Source organism: Cydia splendana, chromosome 19 (genome assembly GCF_910591565.1).
Source record: "Cydia splendana chromosome 19, ilCydSple1.2, whole genome shotgun sequence".
Classification (NCBI taxonomy): Eukaryota; Metazoa; Arthropoda; class Insecta; order Lepidoptera; family Tortricidae; genus Cydia; species Cydia splendana.
The window spans coordinates 4,922,525-4,943,152 of record NC_085978.1 but is presented as its reverse complement, the minus strand read 5'-3'; the positions used below and the strand labels follow the sequence as shown (position 1 = coordinate 4,943,152).

Sequence of the window (20,628 nt, the reverse complement as noted above, 5' to 3'; positions counted from 1 at the left end):
CACAAAACAGATACCTAGTACAATACAGAAATTTATGTGACATCGGGTGGGTGCATAGCATGGGCTAAATAATAAAGAATTTCCAGAGGTCCCCGCACTAGGCTAGGCCTATTTGGAGCTTGACAAATTGATACTTAAGACGAAACGGGAGCTGAGCTAAAAGTCAATTTTGAGATTTCAAGCTGAATATACCCGTCGCTCTGACGGGGCGTGAGAGACTGTATTTGTGTGTGTAATGCACGCACACAGATGCGTACGCTTGCACCCGCGCGCGCCTCATTGCCGACAATTTGCAATGTTATTTTTCGTGCGTTACTGCCACGAGGCGTTTACTTATTACTTACTGTGTTGCGATTGAATTTTTTGACCCGGCTTACGTTTACGGAACTCGATAATCTTTCTACTACTGTGACTTGGCTTTGTTTACTTGACTTTGCTGATCAGCTTATTGTTTTGGACTCCGTGAGTTGTGGTTACCTATTGGACCGCACGCAATTCATCTACCTTTATTCAAGTAATTAAGCGTAATTAGCCGAAACCTTTATAAGAGTGTAATTCATAAGAAGTACATAAGATATAATTTATGTACTGGTTTGCTGTTAGCTTTTAATTGTATCACTTTACATATATGTTACTCAAATAACTAACACGGTTACACTGTTGTAAGAACATTATTTTTCAGGTAGGCCTTATTATACCTACTACAGGCCTTATTACCTCCTAGTACCTTAGTAGTAGTAGTACTACTACGGAAATTGATTCAAAGACTCAAGACTGACTTAAGTGGCAGTAGGGTGTAGGGTTTTTTCTAGGCTTAATGAGTTCGTTGAAGCTTATTTTTTATACTTAGCGCACAGAACCACTAGTTTAACAGTATCAGCTCTAACCACATGTCACCATTTTGTCCTTTACGTAACAAACTCAGGGGCCCAGAATATCCGATGTACCTATCAAATCAAGGTTCTGTACCAAATAAGGCCCGGTTATTATAGTTCGTTATTTTTTAGCATTAGAAAGAAGGTAAACAATCATGACGTGTCTTTTTATTAATAATTATTGAAAAACGCTTTCAAAAATTAGTTTATATTACTTATGAAAGCAAAAGAATATAAAAAAGTATATGATTAATACATACATACATACATACAATCACGCCTATTTCCCGGAGGGGTAGGCAGAGACCACGGATTTCCACTTGCTACGATCCTGATATACCACTTTCGCTTCCTTCACATTCATAACATTCCTCATACACGCTCGCCGGTTTAGGGTGCTCTTGCTCATTAATATGATTAATATGATTTATAATTCTAACATATTTGCTATGACTTATTTTTCAATGGTAATTTTTAATAAGACATGTCAAAATCTGTTACCTTAATGCAAAAAAAACGAACTTTAAGCGTGCTAACTTTCAAAATTTCATTTTTTATAAGATAGTATAAGTAGATGGGCAAAAATTTTGCGTCCATGTCCACCAGTGAGTAAGTGATTGAGATACCTAAACATTTAACTTTATAATGTAAAATGATATAATTTACTAACCTACTCGTTTAATTTCAGGTAGGTTGAATAAGGAACCAAGTAACCATGGGGAGGAGCAGTATTTACTAACATTTTCTTTTTGGGTCTTCAGAGTGTATCGTTTCCTTTTTTTTGCACATATTACACTTAAATATATATTCTCTGTGTAAACCCTTACGTCTTTCAATGACAAAGGCAAGATCAGCAAATGTACAATTTGTATGATCGTGCCTGATATTTGAGATCACAGAAAATAAATATTTTAAATCCACTATTCTGCGACCTTCTAAAATTTTGTTTTATCATGATTCATGATCAAAAAGCTCGGATTCAATAGTCATATCAAACGTCGATTATGCAGTTGATGATGAGCTTGCATTTTCTACCATTGGTGCTGCAAATGCATCAACCGGTGGCGATAAACTTTGCCCTCTTGTAAAACAAATTACTATTGTGATTGTGTCCAGCAAAAGGCCAAAATTCGGTTTACTTTCCTGTTTAAAATATTACTAATTTATTCATATTTCAGATTAGGTACATAGGTAACTGTCTGAATGTTACAATGCCAGCTGGCAAATTCTATCACATTTGTTTGTTTGGTAGTCATGGTAACATTCACTTACATTGATATCCTTATTAAGATCTGTATCTTATTATCCAGACCTTAAAATATTGCCACCGTTGCCCTTTAAAAAAATACTGTTTAAATAATTGGCTACTCAAACAATGCTTCTATAGTATAAATAATGACTACACAAAAATGGGTAGTATTGTATATGACACCGTAAAATCGTGAACCCGTTAGTTTATAATCTAACGTAGGTTAGGTTAGGTTAGATTGTAATCTCCCTACCGTCAGTTTATAATTTAACTAGCGATATTATAAACTGACGAGTGTTTACAATTTTACGGTGACATATATAATGCACGAAATAAGGCCCGATTCTTAAGCGGGTTTAAATTTTGAGGCCATGTCCGCTAATACTATAGACAAAATATCAAGTTTAATAAACACAAAAAAAAAACATTGATGGGCCTTATTTTATAATTTAGGCCTTACTTTGTAATTTAAAGTAGAGTTAGGCCAAGAAAAATCTATAGCGATTTTGATAGAACACGCAGTGCAAGTATTATTTCAAACGTCGCTTCTATGAAATTATGACATATAAATAACACTTGCACTGCGTGTGCTATCAAAATTGCTGTAGACTTTTCTTGGTCTGACTCTAAAATATTCTTTATTACACCACAAACATAAAAACAAATTAAAAAAAAACCGGCGAAGTGCAAGTCGGACTCGCACACGAAGGGTTCCGTACCATTATTTATAAAAACGGTCACCCATCCAAGTACTGACCCCGCCCGACGTTGCTTAACTTCGGTCAAAAATCACGTTTGTTGTATGGGAGGCCCCACTAAAATTTTTATTTTATCCTGTTTTTAGTATTTTTTGTTATAGCGGCAACAGAAATAAATCATCTGTGAAAATTTCAACTGTCTAGCTATCACGGTTCGTGAGATACAGAGATACAGACGGACGGACGGACAGCGGAATCTTAGTAATAGGGTCCCGTGTTTTACCCTTTGGGTACGGAACCCTAAAACCGATTTACAATGTAGATAAAGGTAGCAACAGGCGGTCTTATCGCTGTTAGTTCTTATTCTTCGTTTGTTTAGCATTAGAGTGAAGGTGACGTGTCTTTTTTAAGCATGCAATCGTATAATTATTATTTACCTTTTTTTGTAATAGTTATGTACTTAGTGGTTAATATTAGTAAGTATTTACTTTTTTTTTTTCAATAATGCTTAAAAACGAAGTATAGACATGACAACCAAATATTAACGCCATTGTAGGGCAGGATATACAGAACATGAATCATTGGTACTGTCACGCTCCGTGATTGTTGAGCCATTTAGGGTTCTAGCTAAATTGGACATTCCATAGAGCACGAGTAAGTATGGAACAACCAATTCAGCTAGGACCCTAAATTGCTCGACAATTACGAAGCGTGCCTGTAGGTACCTAAAAATTTTGTTAACCCATTTTAACCATGCAATAAAATATTTTTGATTTTGATTTCTAATTTGAAATATTAGAATCAAAAAGTTCATAATAGATTGTATATCATAACTACAAAAATGTGTTCCCTACTCTCAACCCAAAACCCCTTGTATCTTAGGATCTAGATATTTTCACACAAGACGGTTTATCGATAACTTCTTACATCACTAGATTATCGACATTAAATGTCGACTATTGCCCATCACTTTTCTGGCTGTGTACGTATTTAGAAACTTGACTCCGCCCCTAAAATTAGTGCGATAGGGACAACTGCAGCTGAGGCGAAAAATCCTGCGTAAAAATGACAAAAATCGAGGTTTCGTAGTCCTCTTTTTCCTCCCCCAAAACTTAACCAATCGTAACCAAATTTGGAAATCTAAATGATTATGAAATTATCTGTGTCGGACCGTTTTGCTTTTTTGGCTAATTGATATCAGTTTTGAATACCACGCCTCTCATTGCGGCATAGTCTATTAGGCCATTTTGGCCGTTTTTGAAGGGCTCTAGCGCCTTAAAAAACAAAAATATCAAAAAAAGCAAAACGGTCCGACACAGATATTGACAATATTAATCTGTGTTGAAAAAATCATTGCTCTAGCTTCAAAAACCACGGAGGAAAACGAGGACTACGTTTGTATGGAGGAATGACCACTCCTGTTGGCTCTTAAACTAGCAGCATCACTTCCGCGGTTCTCAGAAGTAGTAAAATTAACGCGACGTGTGGCGACGTATACATAATTTATGTCACTCTGCGGTGTGCAGTAAAAAGTGCATCAGGCGGCTTCATACACGGAAATGCTCGTTGCTTAGATACTGTTATAGTTTAATGGCCAGTATATAGAGGGATTGTGGATAAGCGACACATATAGTAAATACTATGTGTCGCTTATTCAAACTCGGGTAAATCCATTCGACCCTCTCAGCAAATATCTACCCTATTACCTTTTCTTAATACCAGAATCGCATAATCAGACAGATGGATTTACCCGAGTTAGAAGTTAAGTGACTCATATTGAGTTGGTTTACTACGAGTATACAAGAAGTTCAACTTCAGTTCAGTTTTAATTTCTTAATGCATGGTTTAATTAATGGACTGTCTTGATTATTGGCCTCGTGTAACGGTCTACAACTCCATTGCTTGCTATGAGCCAGATATAGTGTTAGTGTAAATGTAGGGAAGACCGGCCTATACCATTTTTGGTTCAGAAGATCTTGATAGGGCAAAAAATCTAATATTTGTATAAGTACTTCGCTCAGACACAGAAAGAAAGAGCTTCCCTCCTTCGTGGAGTATGAGTTAGAAGGATTGAAAGAGCCTGTGGACGATCCTAAACCATCTAGCTATCAAGCTAGATGGTCTTCCTCACGTTGACCTGAGACCTAAGATTTTTGGTCGTACACTTATTAAGTACTATAATTAGGTATCGACGATAAGCGACTGACAATTAAACAGTTAACAACAGACATGTCACAGATATAAACATCGTTTCGTAAACGTCAAAATTATCAGCTGACCCGCGCTACAGGGCACCGACCCATTTCACGGAGCGTCTTGCAATCAGGAAGCAGTTGTTAAGATAACCCCGCCTCAGAGGACAATTGGGAATTGCGACACTACTAGGATATTGTAGCATACTGTATTTGACAAGCTCAAAGCCATGTGGCGATGACTGGTATATACAATTTTGGTTAGGACACCGTCAAAGTGCAAGAACTCTCGTACTTCGCTCAGACACAGACAGAAAGGAAGAACTCCACTCCTTCTGCTCTAGAGTCTGTGCGGAAAGAGAAGAATCGTGGAATGTATGGGGCCCAATACACTTCTCTTTCCAAACAGACTCTACCCATTACATTTTTTAATTGGAGTATTTGTAAGCGCACGAGTTAGAAGCGACGAAAGAGCTTGTAGACAATTTTACCTGATAGACAGTCTGATTTATTTGATTTATGCTTGTGTAAAAGTCTGCAGTAGAGTATCAAAATATGGGTGCCAATCCCCATTGCGTTAGCTAAGGGACTGCATCTCTAACCCTTTTGTTATTATGACAGTGACACTTGTGCCCAGCAGTGGGACACACGTGACAAATGTGTGTTAACAACTTAACCATGAACCTAGGGCTAACTAAACCATAAAGTCCCAAGATCAAACTTCGATTCGATTCGATCGGTTGATGATATGATGATATAACAATATTTCAGGCAATATTACATCAATGTTGATAACTATTGTTTTCCCAGTCACTAGTAAAACTACACAGAATACAACAGGTAAATATCACAGCCCTGTCACTTTACAAATAGATATAGATAGACTACATACTTACTCGTAGTTCGTACGTGACTCGTCATAGCTTAGTGACTAAGGGTGAAACCGTCCTAATAATGTGAACTGATAACTTGGAAATGGATCGTTAATCTAAATTCCTTTTTGTATGTATTGCGTTATGTGTGAGGTCTTTCCATTATCTGTCTCTGTTTCAATGTAATGAGTGATCGGGCACGTTTGAGAGGATTATTTTAAATCTTGTTTTTTTTTTTTCTAATTATCATCTGCTTGTCTGTTTGTTTTCGTGCCCCTTTAATGGGACTGTCGCGTCAGGATGGTGTTTTTATAACTTTAATTAAAATGTGAGGATAGGTATAAATAGGCATTTGTGTACCTATACCTATCTAGATATCAGTCATATCATAAATTGTAAACATGGTCGCGAGCAGCAGTCAATTCGTTTTGCGAGCATTATAGGAGAGGAATTGGCTATTATGATGGCAGCTGACAAGCTAACTGCAAAATTTTATTTTAATACACTTTAGACTTATCAAAACTAGTAGACTTAACAAAGTAGGTTCGTTCTTGAATAACAAGTGCACATACCTGCGCCTGCTTAAGCCGATGCTCGGTCCTGTGCACAGCCAGCAGCGGTGTAACCCGTACGAGCAGCCGCCACCAGGGCCAGTCGCGCACGGCGAGGAACGCGCGCACGTTGCGCTGCACGCAGCGCGCGGCCGTGTGCTGCGTGCGCAGGCGCTGCGCGCGCCGGCGCGCGATGAGACCACGCGCGCGCGCCTGCAGGCGGACCAGAACGCGCGCGAGCGCGGCGTCGCGGCGCGCGTCCAGCCCGCCGACGACGCCGCCGCGGAACATAATCTGAAACAAGAAAACACATCGTTTTGAAAACACACACGACTTTGAAAACATAATTCATTTGTGAAAACTTATCTGACTAGGTACATTTGAAGAAGTTGTGCACTGTATATAAAATAAAACACAATACATTGACCATAACAGGTTAAGCAACACAAAATCAATCGAAGTAACCAAATAAACCACCTGCCTTCCCAAATATACCTAAATTACCTAATATATCATTATAAAGCATTACTTGATTTTTACTACGGCCATCGTAAACCATCAGGAAAACCGAATCGGTGATAAATGATCCAACCGCACTAAAAACGTGCAAATCGTTCAGGAAATAGCTTCTATTGCCAATAAGTTCCTGTAATACCATGTATTAGGCGATTGCAACGCAGAACGCGTAAAAAGAATGTCAATTTCCCATTTATATAACAAAACCAATGATCAGCATTAGTAACTAACTCGCAATAGTCAATTTAAGGCTAATGTACACTGCTCAATTCGAATAAAAAGTTGATTTGAAAAGTGAGTTTCTACTACTAATACTTCATATTATTAGTATTACAACATTATTTAAACATTAATGTTGTTTCTATCTGTTTCCCGGACCTTGTATACTGCTAATCTAATGAAAAAGTTACCGAAATATCGTGCTTGTTGAGATAAATATGGAGTTAGAGGTTAAAGAATCAATCCATTAAAGCAAAAGCATCAAACGAGGTCAATGGGATCAAAATCAAGACCGATCAGATCATCAAAATAATCAAAATCTTTAAGGAAGACGCATGGACTGAGAACAAAATCTGTATATAAACATACTCGACCCAGTACTAAGCTAAGTATAAAGAAGGCATAACACTTGACGTCACAGATAGAAATTGACACTGCGTAGTGAGTGAATCATCAACTTTCGACGATGATAAGGAGATACAACCACTAATGCCACTCATCCATTTATGGATCAAATTACGCTGTAGTAACCCAAAGACACAGCTTGGTGGTCTCGATTTGAAATGCCATTACCATTAGTGTGTTAAAGATAAAACATAAAAAGATACTACTAATAACATCGTAAAAGTTATTTGTTATTGTTTTATTTACCTTCAAAGCTTCAATTTGAAAGTAGCAAAATACAGTTTTGATCATCATTCGCTTGCCCTTATCCCATTCATTTGGTCTTTTTCTTCAATACCTCTCTCTCGCCCGTCATCTCATCATACACTTGCGTTCGTTTCATATCTTCTCTCATTTTTCTACTATGGGGGCAACTTTCAGGCTTCCTCTTATTTATTATATTCAGATTTAGATGTTGATTAGATAAAAGTTTATTTTCGTATTCTCTGAAAACACTTTGTTTTCTTATTGCAAGGTAATTGTGCGATAAAGTACCTTCTCATAAATTAAGTGGTCAATAAATCTACTTAATACGACTTATAATGTATACAAGCAACATAAAATGTCCAGGCGATTTTGCACGAATTTTAATTAAATAACTTCTTGTATTTATTTAATTTGGCACCTTTCCAGGCGAACCCCAAATATGCTGAATACGACTCGAAGAGGATTTCGGGCGTCTTACTGACAGATAACGCCTTTCTTGCATATTCATTTTCTTTGGCCAGTTTGTGTCGGTGATCACACGGTTGGTTAGGTCTTTGAGAGCTTATATCTCTTAATTTTAGTGGGATGACAATCCAGTTGACAGTGTGACTATGACAAAGTAGACAGGAATATTGCAATTTCTAGATAGGTATAACATGTCCAACTCGAGACATTTAAATTTTAACAAAATTAATTCCAAAAGTTAATGTCTTTTTATCATCATGTTATCGAAAAGTGTTTATTCATAAATCTTTTTATTATTTCATGTACAACATTAGGTACTCTAAAACGACAATAGAAACTAATTCTGTTTATACTCGTAATTCCAAGCAAACTTTAGAAAGTTTACAAAATTTTCTCAAACCGTATCAACATACTTCAAAACATCGAAAGAAGCCAAATCTGTTTATCAAACATGATCCCAAGCTTCGTTGCGTCTCATAACAAGATCATAAACTATCATATTACTGTAGTCGTATCATGGTAACTCGATGCCGGTAGCAGTAGGATGCCAAGCCTCATCAGACATTGCCTTTATGCCTCAATCAGCTAAGTAGGGCAGTGCCACAATGAGGTAGATTGTTCGGACAATAGTGCCAATGTAACCGGATTATCTATTCATTGAGCAATGTAGCTTTCGGGCTATTTTCAAAATAATGGAACAGGGTTACCTAAGTTTCCTATTGAAATTTCGTTATTTCTTTTTGTATACGTATATTTAATTATATTTTTTTCTTTTCTTGCTGTTGTTGTCTGTACATGTTCGTACATGTTTTGTGATCGTCACGAATAAATATCTTTTATCTTTATCTAAATTAAAAATATCTTTTGCCAGGGTATCTACGTTATTCCGCATACATTTATAACTTTACTGAGCGTCTTCTTTTGTTTTTTATAAAATATAACTAAAAACTTGTAGTTAGAATTGTACGGAGGCAAAGATGTACCTTAGCTTTGTTTTTATATTCCAAACTCTATGATACCTGTATTGCTCAATTTAATACTCAATCAGCCCAATCGAACTACAACTTTAGTATCTACGGCTTAAATTTAACTATTAATAGCGCTGTCGCAGCACAGCTTAGTTGTATAACAAGTTACAGTTGCATATACAAACAAACCCATTTTCTTGTTTACGCTCGCGACCGACAAGCCATGATGCCTCTAACCACCCTAACTGGAAACTAAGAATCCAAGTAAACAGTAGCAAACATCTAGTTCACCGCTTAGCTAACGCCTCGGTTCACTGCCCGATTCGAACTTTAAAATACGTCAGTTAATAGATCTAGAAACGATATGGATTAGATATCAAAAGTGACCTTTTTGTTTGAAGAAACGTCACATTTGACACTGACATATCTAATCCATATCGTTTCTAGATCTATTAACTGACGTTTCTTAAAGTTCGAATCGGGCCGTCAGTGTCGTACCGCTAGCGGACCTGAGATGAGATCAACATGCACTGTTATTAGCACCCGCGTAGTAAAGTAGAACATATGGGAACACAGCACGGAAAAGCGCAAAAGTAGCGAAAAATATGGGTGTTTTCATTTTAGACATGCTGAAGTTCATATACCTAATCGATAGACATTAGGCGTAATTATAAAGATGACTAATTGAGAAGTGTCTTCGATACATGATAGTTATGTCATAAGCTATCAATGTTTATGCTAGCAACAATGCGAGAATGTGGGGTTGAAATTGAAAAAAGTGTATTTTGTACACCATAGGTACTTCGCTAGATGAATAATTATGTAAGTCATACTTGTACGAAACAACTTATTGTACTATTAAATTGATGGGAACAATCCTGAAATCACTACAAATATCCGCAGTGCGATAGAGTTATGATAAATAGCAGCTAAAATGTATTTTTATTGAAAACAAAGCTTTCTGTTTGCAACTCGTATTTCTATTTCAATAAATAAATAAATATCAGGGGACATCTTACACGTGTCAAACTAAGCAAAGCTTGTACTATGGCTGCTAGGCGGCGATATACATACTTATATAGATAAATACATATATACATAGAAAACACCCATGACACAGGAACAAATATTTGTGTTCATCACACAAATAAATACTCTTACCGGGATTCCAACCCAGGACCAACGGCTTCACGGGCAGGGTCACTACCCACTGGGCCAGACCGGTCCTCAAACCTACACCCACCTATTTAATTTTATAGTCGTACAGCTTACAAGTAATACTTTAAAGGCAATTTGTTTTGTCGACCGATTCGCAACAAGCAAACATAATAACAGGTTACTTTAGCCAACAGCAGTGGTTAGAGAAAACGTTCGTGTCGTTTAATTACAGCGAGAAACTGTTTAGAGGAAACAATGTATGACCCATATGCTGGTCAAGTTTTCACTGAGAGCTTTCTAAGCAGGATGCGCTAAGTACTGGAAATTTTAAGAAAGCTTCGGAAACACACACAGGCTGGGGTACAAATGTGAAAATTGCGGAAAGTTACCAAACAATTGGAAAAGTTTTCGAAATTTTTGAGAGAATGCCATAAGGCATATCCGCCATTTGAACAATTTTTATAATAAAGTTTAAATAAATAAATTTCAGGAACATTTCACAACAAACAAAAGAATACTTTCCTTTTAGGAAATGGAGAATTTAGATTTCCATTCCCACAAAAAGAGGAGAAGTTTCCGAATTATTTCAAGTGGAAATTTTGCAATGTAGGAAAAATTCCGACTGGACATAAGTAGGCTGGGGTATATCTTGTTCTATTACATGCTGCATACTTATGCTGGATTATATTTCATCGAGAAACCGTCCTACGGAAAATGTTAATCTGTGATTTTCGTAAAATAGTTTAATAAAACGTATCATACCACGTGTCCCAAAATTCAACGATAAGCTGGCACCAGAAGATGGACCTGCTCATGACTACTCGAGAAAAAAAAATATCTCAATTTATTATGGAATTACAAAAAAAAATGAAAATCGACACGCCTAGTGGTATTTTTAACGACCATGTCTACAATTTTTTAATTTTTTTTTCCTCGAGTATACATGAGCAGGTCCATCTTCTGGTGCCAGCTTATCGTTGAATTTTGGGACACGTTGTATAAAGAGGTCCAGAAAAATATTATACACCTACAAGGTGCAAGTGTATATATTGTATATATACTTTATACCACGATATGTTTGCAATACATGTCAGTTTTATCATTTATCTATAATTATAAATAGAAACTTGACACCCGCTGCAGAATTGTGCAATAGTGTTGTGCTTAATTAACATCATAAATCATAACAAGCTTATCTAAGACAGGCGGAACAGTAATACATCGAACTATCTTTAATAATGCATCGAAAGTTATCGACTTTAGATGTACGGAAATAAGTCAGTGATCTTCTTTGTTTTTTATTTACTGCTGAGAGTTTTTCTTCCTTCCACATGTCAGTAGTCTTGAGTTGTCCCCAACAAGCTCTACTCGTAGGCCAAGCTCTAGCTTACAAATATTTTCTCTTTCTCGACAAACTTCTTCAAAATGGCTTCACTGCTTTAGCCGTAAAATAACAACTGACGGCTAACAAGCAGCTACTCTCGTATTTATATTTTTAGTATGGACAATATGGATGGAAGCAATATGAGAAGATATTTGAGTAATATTTAATTCAACAATTATGTGTTTATTTCTGAACCGGACAAAAACGAATCACTTAAAACATTGCCGTTTTAATGAAACTAACAAAATGTGAGTCACAGTGGAAAAATTGTACAATATTAATCACAGTTTTTCGCACGAGAAAATAAATTACAAACAATAAACGGAAGTATATCACTATGTTACAAAAACACATCTTGTTCATCTGATTTTAAATTTTAATCTAAATTTGGTACTACTCATGTACCTATACCTGTTCCCAAACGTTTTTTGTCATTCACAAGCCATAATTTATTGTAGACACCCGCACAAAGTAATCACACGTACCTACGACGATAAATCTAAACCACATACAGTTGTAGAGCGGAAGAAAGTTGTCAGTTTCCTCGTATATTACAAATCACTTCGCCATACACGGCGAGCGAGTGAGCGCACTCAGAGTTACTAACTCACCCTCGTATCTGTTCCTATAAGAAATTGCTAAATGTAACCGAGCGCTGTACAAAATAGAGTCCAAATTTGAAACAATTAAACTGAAAACAGTGATGTGTAGGAAGTTCATATATCGTTTGACGGAAATCGAGCAAGTTTGTGGGCTAGTCGGTGCAAAGCGGCCGGCACCTGCGGCTGCAATTTTAAGATGAAATCTAGGTTGCTAATGTCAAAGGCCTAGCTTTATACTATTGCTCTTGAACACTTGCGTATCGTAGTAAAATTGGAGAACTGTCGTTAATAAAGTGGGTAATGGAGAATGATTGAGACATTAATTTTATTACCTTTACGCATGCATGTATAGCAATGTTATTGCCATTTAAAACACTTGTATTAATTTATTTAATAGCTTGCTTTGTCTCATAAACCTCTTGTGTTTAATTAGTGTTAATCAAAGCAATGTTGTTCTGATATTATTCTTTAAATAACCACTAAGAAATTCGATGCAACAACGTAGGTATAATACAGAAAAAGAAAAAAGAAAACTGCTTCATCACTAGCGTTAAACATTAAGGGCCAGTTGCACCAACCACATTTGACAGACTGATCAACGTCAGCCGGCGCGCCCCGGCACTTTACTATGAAACTTTCCATACATAAAAATTTAGCGAACTCTTTAACGATACGAACAGTTTGGTGCAACCGACCCATAGTCTAAACATTATTTTATGTTGTCGTTTATGGGCATTTTCATTATAACTTGCACTTTAAAGCGCGACTTAAGTCGTGTTTCAGTAACGTCTAAGCGTTACATTCCTGACATAATGTATGGGATTTGACATTGACCGACTTGACCGTCAGTTTTGTAACGATTGCTAACCGGCCGATAAAGGTGGTGAAACACAGTTAAGTGAAAATGCCCTTATTGCTTATAGTGCTGTGCATGTCCATGTCTGTGTGCATACATAATATACAGACATAAAGTCACATAAGTTTTATACTTAGGTGTATTTTTTACTACAACAATTGGACATCCATATGTAAAAGAAAGTTTTCCCTCATTAGGAACCAAGCAATTCTCGGCATGTTTTTTTAGAACGTGACAACTAACTATAGCTTATAATTATGCCCATATTAATTTCTGCTACCGGTCAGGCATTTAAAAACCTACACGAATACGGTTCATACATCCATATAAACTTTAATAAAATGAAATACTTATATGGAAATTAAACGCATACAACTTTCATAAAAATCTCGATAACAAAAGTCGTTATATATCGAGAAATTGGAAGCTCGCGATGTAACAATAACAACTTTCCCCACTAGACAATACAACAAAATGTACAAATCTGCACGCTGACATGTCCAATGACATATTAAAACTGTTATTCCACTTTGGATCTTGCAGCTTAGAGATTAAAATCTATATTTGAGCGAGTTTTTACACGTTAGCAACCTTAAATGATATAGTAGGCACACAATGAATCGGCAGCGACGGATAGATCAACAGGCCAATTCGAACACTGATATCAGAATTCCACCTAACTGATGTCATTCAGCTATCGTGATGAATTTCGCTCGAACTTACCCTTAAAAGTATTGGCGCGGACGAGACGCATAATAACTAAATAACATGATTCAAATATGACTCTGAAGTCTATGTACGTCCGAACTGGCCTGCAAGAGATGAGTGACGGCCGATCGATATTCTTTTCAATGTGTATAATTATGTGTTTACCGTGTAACCGTGCTGCTAAAAGTGAAACACGTTACGAGACTGCTATTATGAGCCAGAAGATAGCGCCGACTTCCTTGTTCGACATATTATTACTTGTAAGTTCGATTTGGACTGATACTTGGACTTACGGCTTCTATTGTTAGATCAATGTTAGATTCATAATTTGATTTTGAATTTGACGACCGGTCTGGCCTAGTGGGTAGTGACCCTGCCTGTGAATAAGCCGATGGTCCTGGGTTCGAATCCCAGTAAGGGCATTTATTTGTGTGATGACACAGATATTTGTTCCTGAGTCATGGTTGTTTTCTATGTATTTAAGTATTTATATACCTATTATATATATATCGTTGTCTGAGTACCCTCAACACAAGCCTTCTTGAGCTTACTGGGGGACTTGGTCAATCTGTGTAAGAATGTCCTATAATATTTATTTGGTTTATTTTATTTATTTAATAATTCATTTTAAGCTCTTTTTATTATTACCTATACATATTTCTTATTATGCCAGACATGGATTCTAGAATTCTTTACAATTATTTTATCAATTTTATGCATTATTAGGTAGGTCCATGTTAATGAACATTACCTAAATAGGTATGCCTAAGTCGTAACGACCGGAATATGTAAAAAATTCAATGATACTACAAATACTGATAAATTTCTATCATAACATAATAATGAACCTAACTTACTGCCTTCTCAACATCGTTATGCGTGATAAACATCATCAGAATATCAAGTCAATTAATAATAATTCATTACAATAATTAACTGCACTCTGTTAATAGTAATGTCCACATTTCGAAGCAATTCTTTAGAACTGATAGCAACTGGACCGCATTAAGCTTACTCCTCCACCAATACCACCATATGTTTTCTGAAAGAGCTACGTATTTGTATGATGTCATGTACATATATGTTTTTTTTAATCAAATTTCTATAAAGTAATATACCTACTGTGTATAATTGCATGAATTCTATAATAATTTAAATTGTATTTTTCTTATTTACTCGTAATGCATGTTAATTATAAGATGTAATAATGCTTTGTAAAGATGTGTCCCGCCGAGTTTGTTGCCGGTCCCATATTGGGATACCCTCTTCCAATTGAGGGGGGATTTAAATCTTCTCGAGGCAGAGGTGTAGGGTTGGAGCCGGTGTAGCTTTATTTGACGTTCATAAGCGCATTGTAATATGCCTACTTGAATAAACTATTTTTTATCTTTATCTTATCTTATCCATACAAGATGAGTTGACCTAACACAAAACACAGAAACAAGTTAGACAAGAGAGTCATATAGACGCCGCAAACGAGACATAGGTAGCTATTATTAATATACTCGCTTAACTTGTTCTGCATCTTATAATAAAACTCAACAGATACGAGCCTTAACTGGAAAACTATTGTTGGTAATTTGCGGTTAAAAGAAACCAGACGTTGTGCCGACGATGGTAAAAACAATCTATTTATTTAAGTCCGTATAAATATATTTTTTACTATGATAAGACTCGTTCAGAGAGGTCAGACCGTTTAATCAACAGCCACGTTATAAAGTAGTTTGAAGCTGAATTCAATAAACTAAATAGCGATATGTATACAAAATAACATACTACAAGTAAATATAAAGCTTCATCGTAAGGATATGGCTTTCCCCGCAACATTGCGCTAGAAAGCTGGTGCGTGATAAGCATATGATACGAAGAATCGATGCGAAGCATAATATATGTACGTGGCTATTGTCTAATTTATGTCCGTGAGCGAATTTGTACGAAATCTAACACGTGACTTGGTACATTGAATGTAATGCAAACGAGAATTGTGTCTTGAATTGGAATTGCTAAATTCTTCTTCTCGACGCAGTGAAAAGTCGATGAGTCGAAACGTATGCCTGAGGGCGTATCGGGCATTTATCTTAGTTATGTAATGCAATTAAACTAAAGGTATTCATCACTTATGAAACATGGTGTTTTAAGGCAAGCACGAACGTTGAGCATTTAATAATTTAATCTAAACATACGGCCCCGCCCATGGGTTTTGGATAGAAGCATCCATCTTAATTACCACCGTAATTATTTTAATGATCTATGTCTCTATCATGTCCCGAGTAACGATTCTTAGGTTAACCTGTCACTCTATATCCTGTCAGCATCAAAACTTTATTTTCAAAGGCACACTGATGATGCTCTCCTGACCGATTTCGGCCACAGCGACTGTGTGCTCTGGAGTAGGCAATTTATAACTCGTGTTATTAGAGTGTAGCTGATCCACTCTCTGGTGCGCCCTTAAGTGGCTCACGTACCCTATCTTAAAGGCACATTACATAGTACATAGCCTCTCTCGGATCTAATACCACAGAATAAGTAATAGTAATACGCTATTGTGGAAAGTGCCGCACGCCGATCACGACAGTGTGTTGTTCAAATGTTACTGACAACATACTAGCGTTTCCCTGTTTAAGAAAACTGAATATCTTAATCTTCAAAATCTTAATACAACGATTCCATTACCAGTTTGCAAGTTATAAATGTAGCGGCGAGACGCTAATTGATTTACAAACAGCCAGTAAAACCAACCAGCGAGTAGAAAGTCAAATAATATCAATAAAGACTCCTTTCATTACTTACTTTATACGCAAGAGTTCAACGTTTAATGCACTATGCGGTGAAAATAACGTAGTTGTAAACGCTGTAAACAACGTGTATTGTAGACATTAGTATGAATATTCATATAGATAATATTGCAAGTTTCCTCTATAGCTCGGTGCACGTAATATTTGCTGTGACATCGCGAAGTGAGAAAGTAAAAACGGAAAGTGGCAGGTGATTTACCTGCAGTCCAGCACGTAGTAGAGGGTGAGATCTGCATTTAAATCTTGGAAAGCAGTGTTTACACTGAAAGGAGATGGACAGACGGATGCAAACAAGTCTGGTTAAGCTTCAATGATTGCGCAACTATACATTTGTAATTATGAACGAAGTAATCTGCATTTCCACAACAAAGAGCGCTCACATAATCTGGAGCGCGCCAAACCACATCAGACGACACAAAATAAAGACTTAAAACCGTTCGGTGAAAGTAAGAGCGAATATAAAGCGCCCAAATAATGACCCCTGCGGTGCACCTGTCGCGTGTCTCGTATGTGATAAATTGCCCACGCGCAGCTCGGGCTTTATCTCCCAAACATGTCCCGCACGGACGTTTTTGAGCACCAATCAGGGCCCAAGTAATGGGCTCATTTAAGTTATGCAACTTATTAAGATCTTTAAACATTACGTTATTCCTTGACATAACGTCTGAAAGAACGTGTTTAAAACATCAGATAATTACATAACGACAACGGGACGCAGTGCAATCAATTTTCCTCTTATGTAAATTAAGCACTCGAGTGGCAAATATTTCGAATTCTAGGTTACGGAGAATTACCCGCAACTATTACATAATTTCTGTTGTCATTGATTTACTTAAAACCGTTCAGAACTGAACGGGTAAGCTTTCAATACTCGAGCACGGAAGCTAAATTATGCAAACCGTTAATAATTTATTATGGTAATGTTAGGCGACTCCGCGAAATTGCCTTTCGGGAACTTTTATTTTATTCACGAATTATGATCATTGGTATTATGAGTCGCGAATAATAAATATCGAATAATTTACGAGTGTCGTCGTTAATATATTATGGTAATTCATGTAGGTATGTGAAAGGACCCAATAATTCAGACAGATGGTTAAATTTAAATAGCTACATGGTAAGGTTATTCATCGATGCGCTTGCACGTTTGCATTTTTGGCTTGAACATAACGTGCCAAGTATGTTATTAGTTAAAAATATCGAGTATAAGCAAAATAGGATGGTATGGTGTCGCTGAGCTGTATACGTCGTTAATATAAAACAGAGTATAAACAGCTTTCGAGTTGTGAATCAAGTTATACGAGTTTAATTGGTTAGATAGATATGTTATCGGCAGCGGAGATATGAGCTAATGCCGGTGGTAGCACTAGCTCCAGCATCTCATAGACAACCTGCAATTTGTTGTTGTAAGTATCTGTATGTAAACAGCGTCGCGTACCTGTTCGTCCACTTTCGGAGCATCGGTGCCTCGGGTACCGCTAGCGACCTCGATGCCGCGCCCGCAGCGGCCCACCACGGGACACACGCTCCTCGCATTCTCGGACACATCTATCCTGAACTGTTTAGGACCGTCGAAAATTTTGCAATCCACCTCGTCGATATCGGTGCGCACAGGGCTCATGTCGTGCACGTTATCGAAAGCCGAGTCGTTATCGTTCGCGGCATCGTTGGAAACGTGACCGGAGTCGTCGCTGCAGTCCGAGTGAGAGTCCGATATCTTTTCCTCTGCGTGTTTTGGAACTATATTGTCAACTTGCACGGATTTTACGTCATCTCTGGATTCCGTGTACTTGATTTGTCGGCCGACGAGTGTGCTCAAGTGGTTATGAAAAGTCGTGTTCGCCACGCAAAACTCCTTGTGCACGACAGGGATCACCTTACAGTTGATAAACTGTGCCGGTTCCGCCTTTGATTCCATAGCAGTCTTGAGCTCTAATTTTTTTACGATGGACTTGACAGGTGATAGTGTCGAATCAATTTCATCCGGTTCATTTCCATTTCGTTTGAGCTCCGGCATCACTGTGACAATGTCTCTTTTGTTATTTATTTTTCTTTGCTGCAGTTTAGCGCGCATCGCGCTTATTTCATCCGTATAATCTCGTATAGACGGAGTCGAAGCTGAAAGAACTTTTTTGTCGTCTTTTTTTGCTTTATCGAGTTGTTGTCGCTTCACGTCCGATTTGAGATTGAGTGAAGACTTTTGTTTTATTTGTTTAATTATATCAGGTTTGTCTGTAGTTTTTCGAGGCGCATTTACCTTCTTTTTCTGAGCACACTCTCTGGCCTGGTCTATATTATTTAGATCAACCGGAGTGGGAGAAAATAGCGCCCTTGTACTGCTAAACTTGTTGTGTGGCATCTGACTCCTGATCACCGGGATCTTGCTGGGAGAGCCCGCGATAGAAGTGGTCGACTTGGTTCGTTCTAAGTTCGATGAAACCATTGACTCGTTCCCTATTTCCCAAACACTTTTAGCTTTAAGCATCTGGGATTTGGGTGGCTCTCTCCGTTCTAAACATGCTTTCGTGTTTGTCGATCCATTATCTGTGTATACCTTAGGTTTTGTTTTCTTTGGGTCACTCACTTTTTTGACGACATTTTTTGTTACTGGTTTTGTCTTTGATAAAACCGGAACGGGAGTCGACGGCGGGTTCGATAACGTTTTCTTCAATATTCTTGTTTTAACATCCAGTTTTTTCAACTCTTCGCTTTTAATGCCGTTCGTTCGAGACAAGTTTTTAGATGATATTTTATAAGTGGCATACTTATCTGGGTTCATCTTGTCTGTAGGTGTCGGAGTTAGTGGCATGAGAGGAGCTGTTAATTCTTTTCCTTTCATGTCGTCAAGATTCCAGAGACTGGTGGTTTTATCTATAGAATTATTTCGTGAAACAGTGTTTCGTTTCTTGCTGTCACTTTGAGGACCGGAGTTAGACTGTTTTAGAATACAGCGAGATTCTATGATGCTACAGGTTTTCGATTTTTGCAATTTAGGTGGAATGAATTCGGTTTTATTCACAGTGAATTCCGATGTGCTTGTTGAAAATTCGGATAGTATTTTATCGAAAGATTCAAGAGCTTTATTAAGTTTTGATTCCGCGTTTATGTTTGCCTCTTTTTGTGCAGCCCTCGAAGCAGTAACCTTACCGAGTACAGTAATATTTTCATAGATCGAACAGTATCCTTTAGTCTCGTCTAGTAGTTTCTCTTCCCGTGGTACACTCCCGCCGGCAATGTTTACATTTTCGTAAGCGTGGTGTCGCGGTTTATCGGGCGAACTCACAAAAGTCTCATTAACGTTGATTTTAGTTAAAAACTTTTGCACATTATCACTGTTAAGTTTCACTGCGGGTTCACTGATTCTTTTCTCGAGGCACGCGGCAATCGCGGTCACTTTGCCTTTAGTTTCGGAAGTCTCGTTGCCGACTGAGAATGTCCTGTAGAATTTTTGCATCGCCCCCTTGGCGGGTGGATGTTTCTCGGACGGCTTCTGTCCGCCGAATATGTTGAATACTTTCACTGCGGGCATGGCGCGGGCCCGGCACGCGGGCGGTCGCAGCGTAGATGCGCGCGCGCGAGGCAGCGAGCGGCCGACATGTGCCGACGACGCGGGCGCAGGCTGGCTGCGCCGCTATCAGTCCCGAGACAAGAAAGTCAATGTCACTTCAGCCGCTAAGACGTGACTGCCATAGCCATTGATGCAATGCACTTGCTTGCTTGTAAACAAAAAAATGCTGTCGTATTCTAGCTAATAGAGCACGTTACTCTCAGCTTTGCGAGAGAATAGATGGTTACTTAGAATGGTATAATATAACATTAGCATTGCCGCCTAACTGGAGGTTATCTGGGTATGTACACTTACACATATA

The 20,628-nt window shown here is 37.7% G+C and overlaps 1 protein-coding gene across 3 annotated transcripts in view; it reads right to left on the bottom strand.

Annotated features, from left to right (window-relative positions):
• The window catches only part of LOC134800160 (unconventional myosin-XVIIIa), a 139,733-nt gene that overhangs the window by 53,413 nt on the left and 65,692 nt on the right, over window positions 1-20,628 (bottom strand). For 2 of the 3 annotated variants that reach the window (XM_063772635.1, XM_063772634.1), the window contains one exon: window positions 6,459-6,731. In XM_063772635.1, coding sequence (XP_063628705.1) covers window positions 6,459-6,731 — 273 coding nt within the window. Of the gene's footprint in view, window positions 1-6,458; window positions 6,732-18,197; window positions 20,433-20,628 lie in introns of those variants that run through there. The other variant, XM_063772632.1, reaches the window with a different exon arrangement.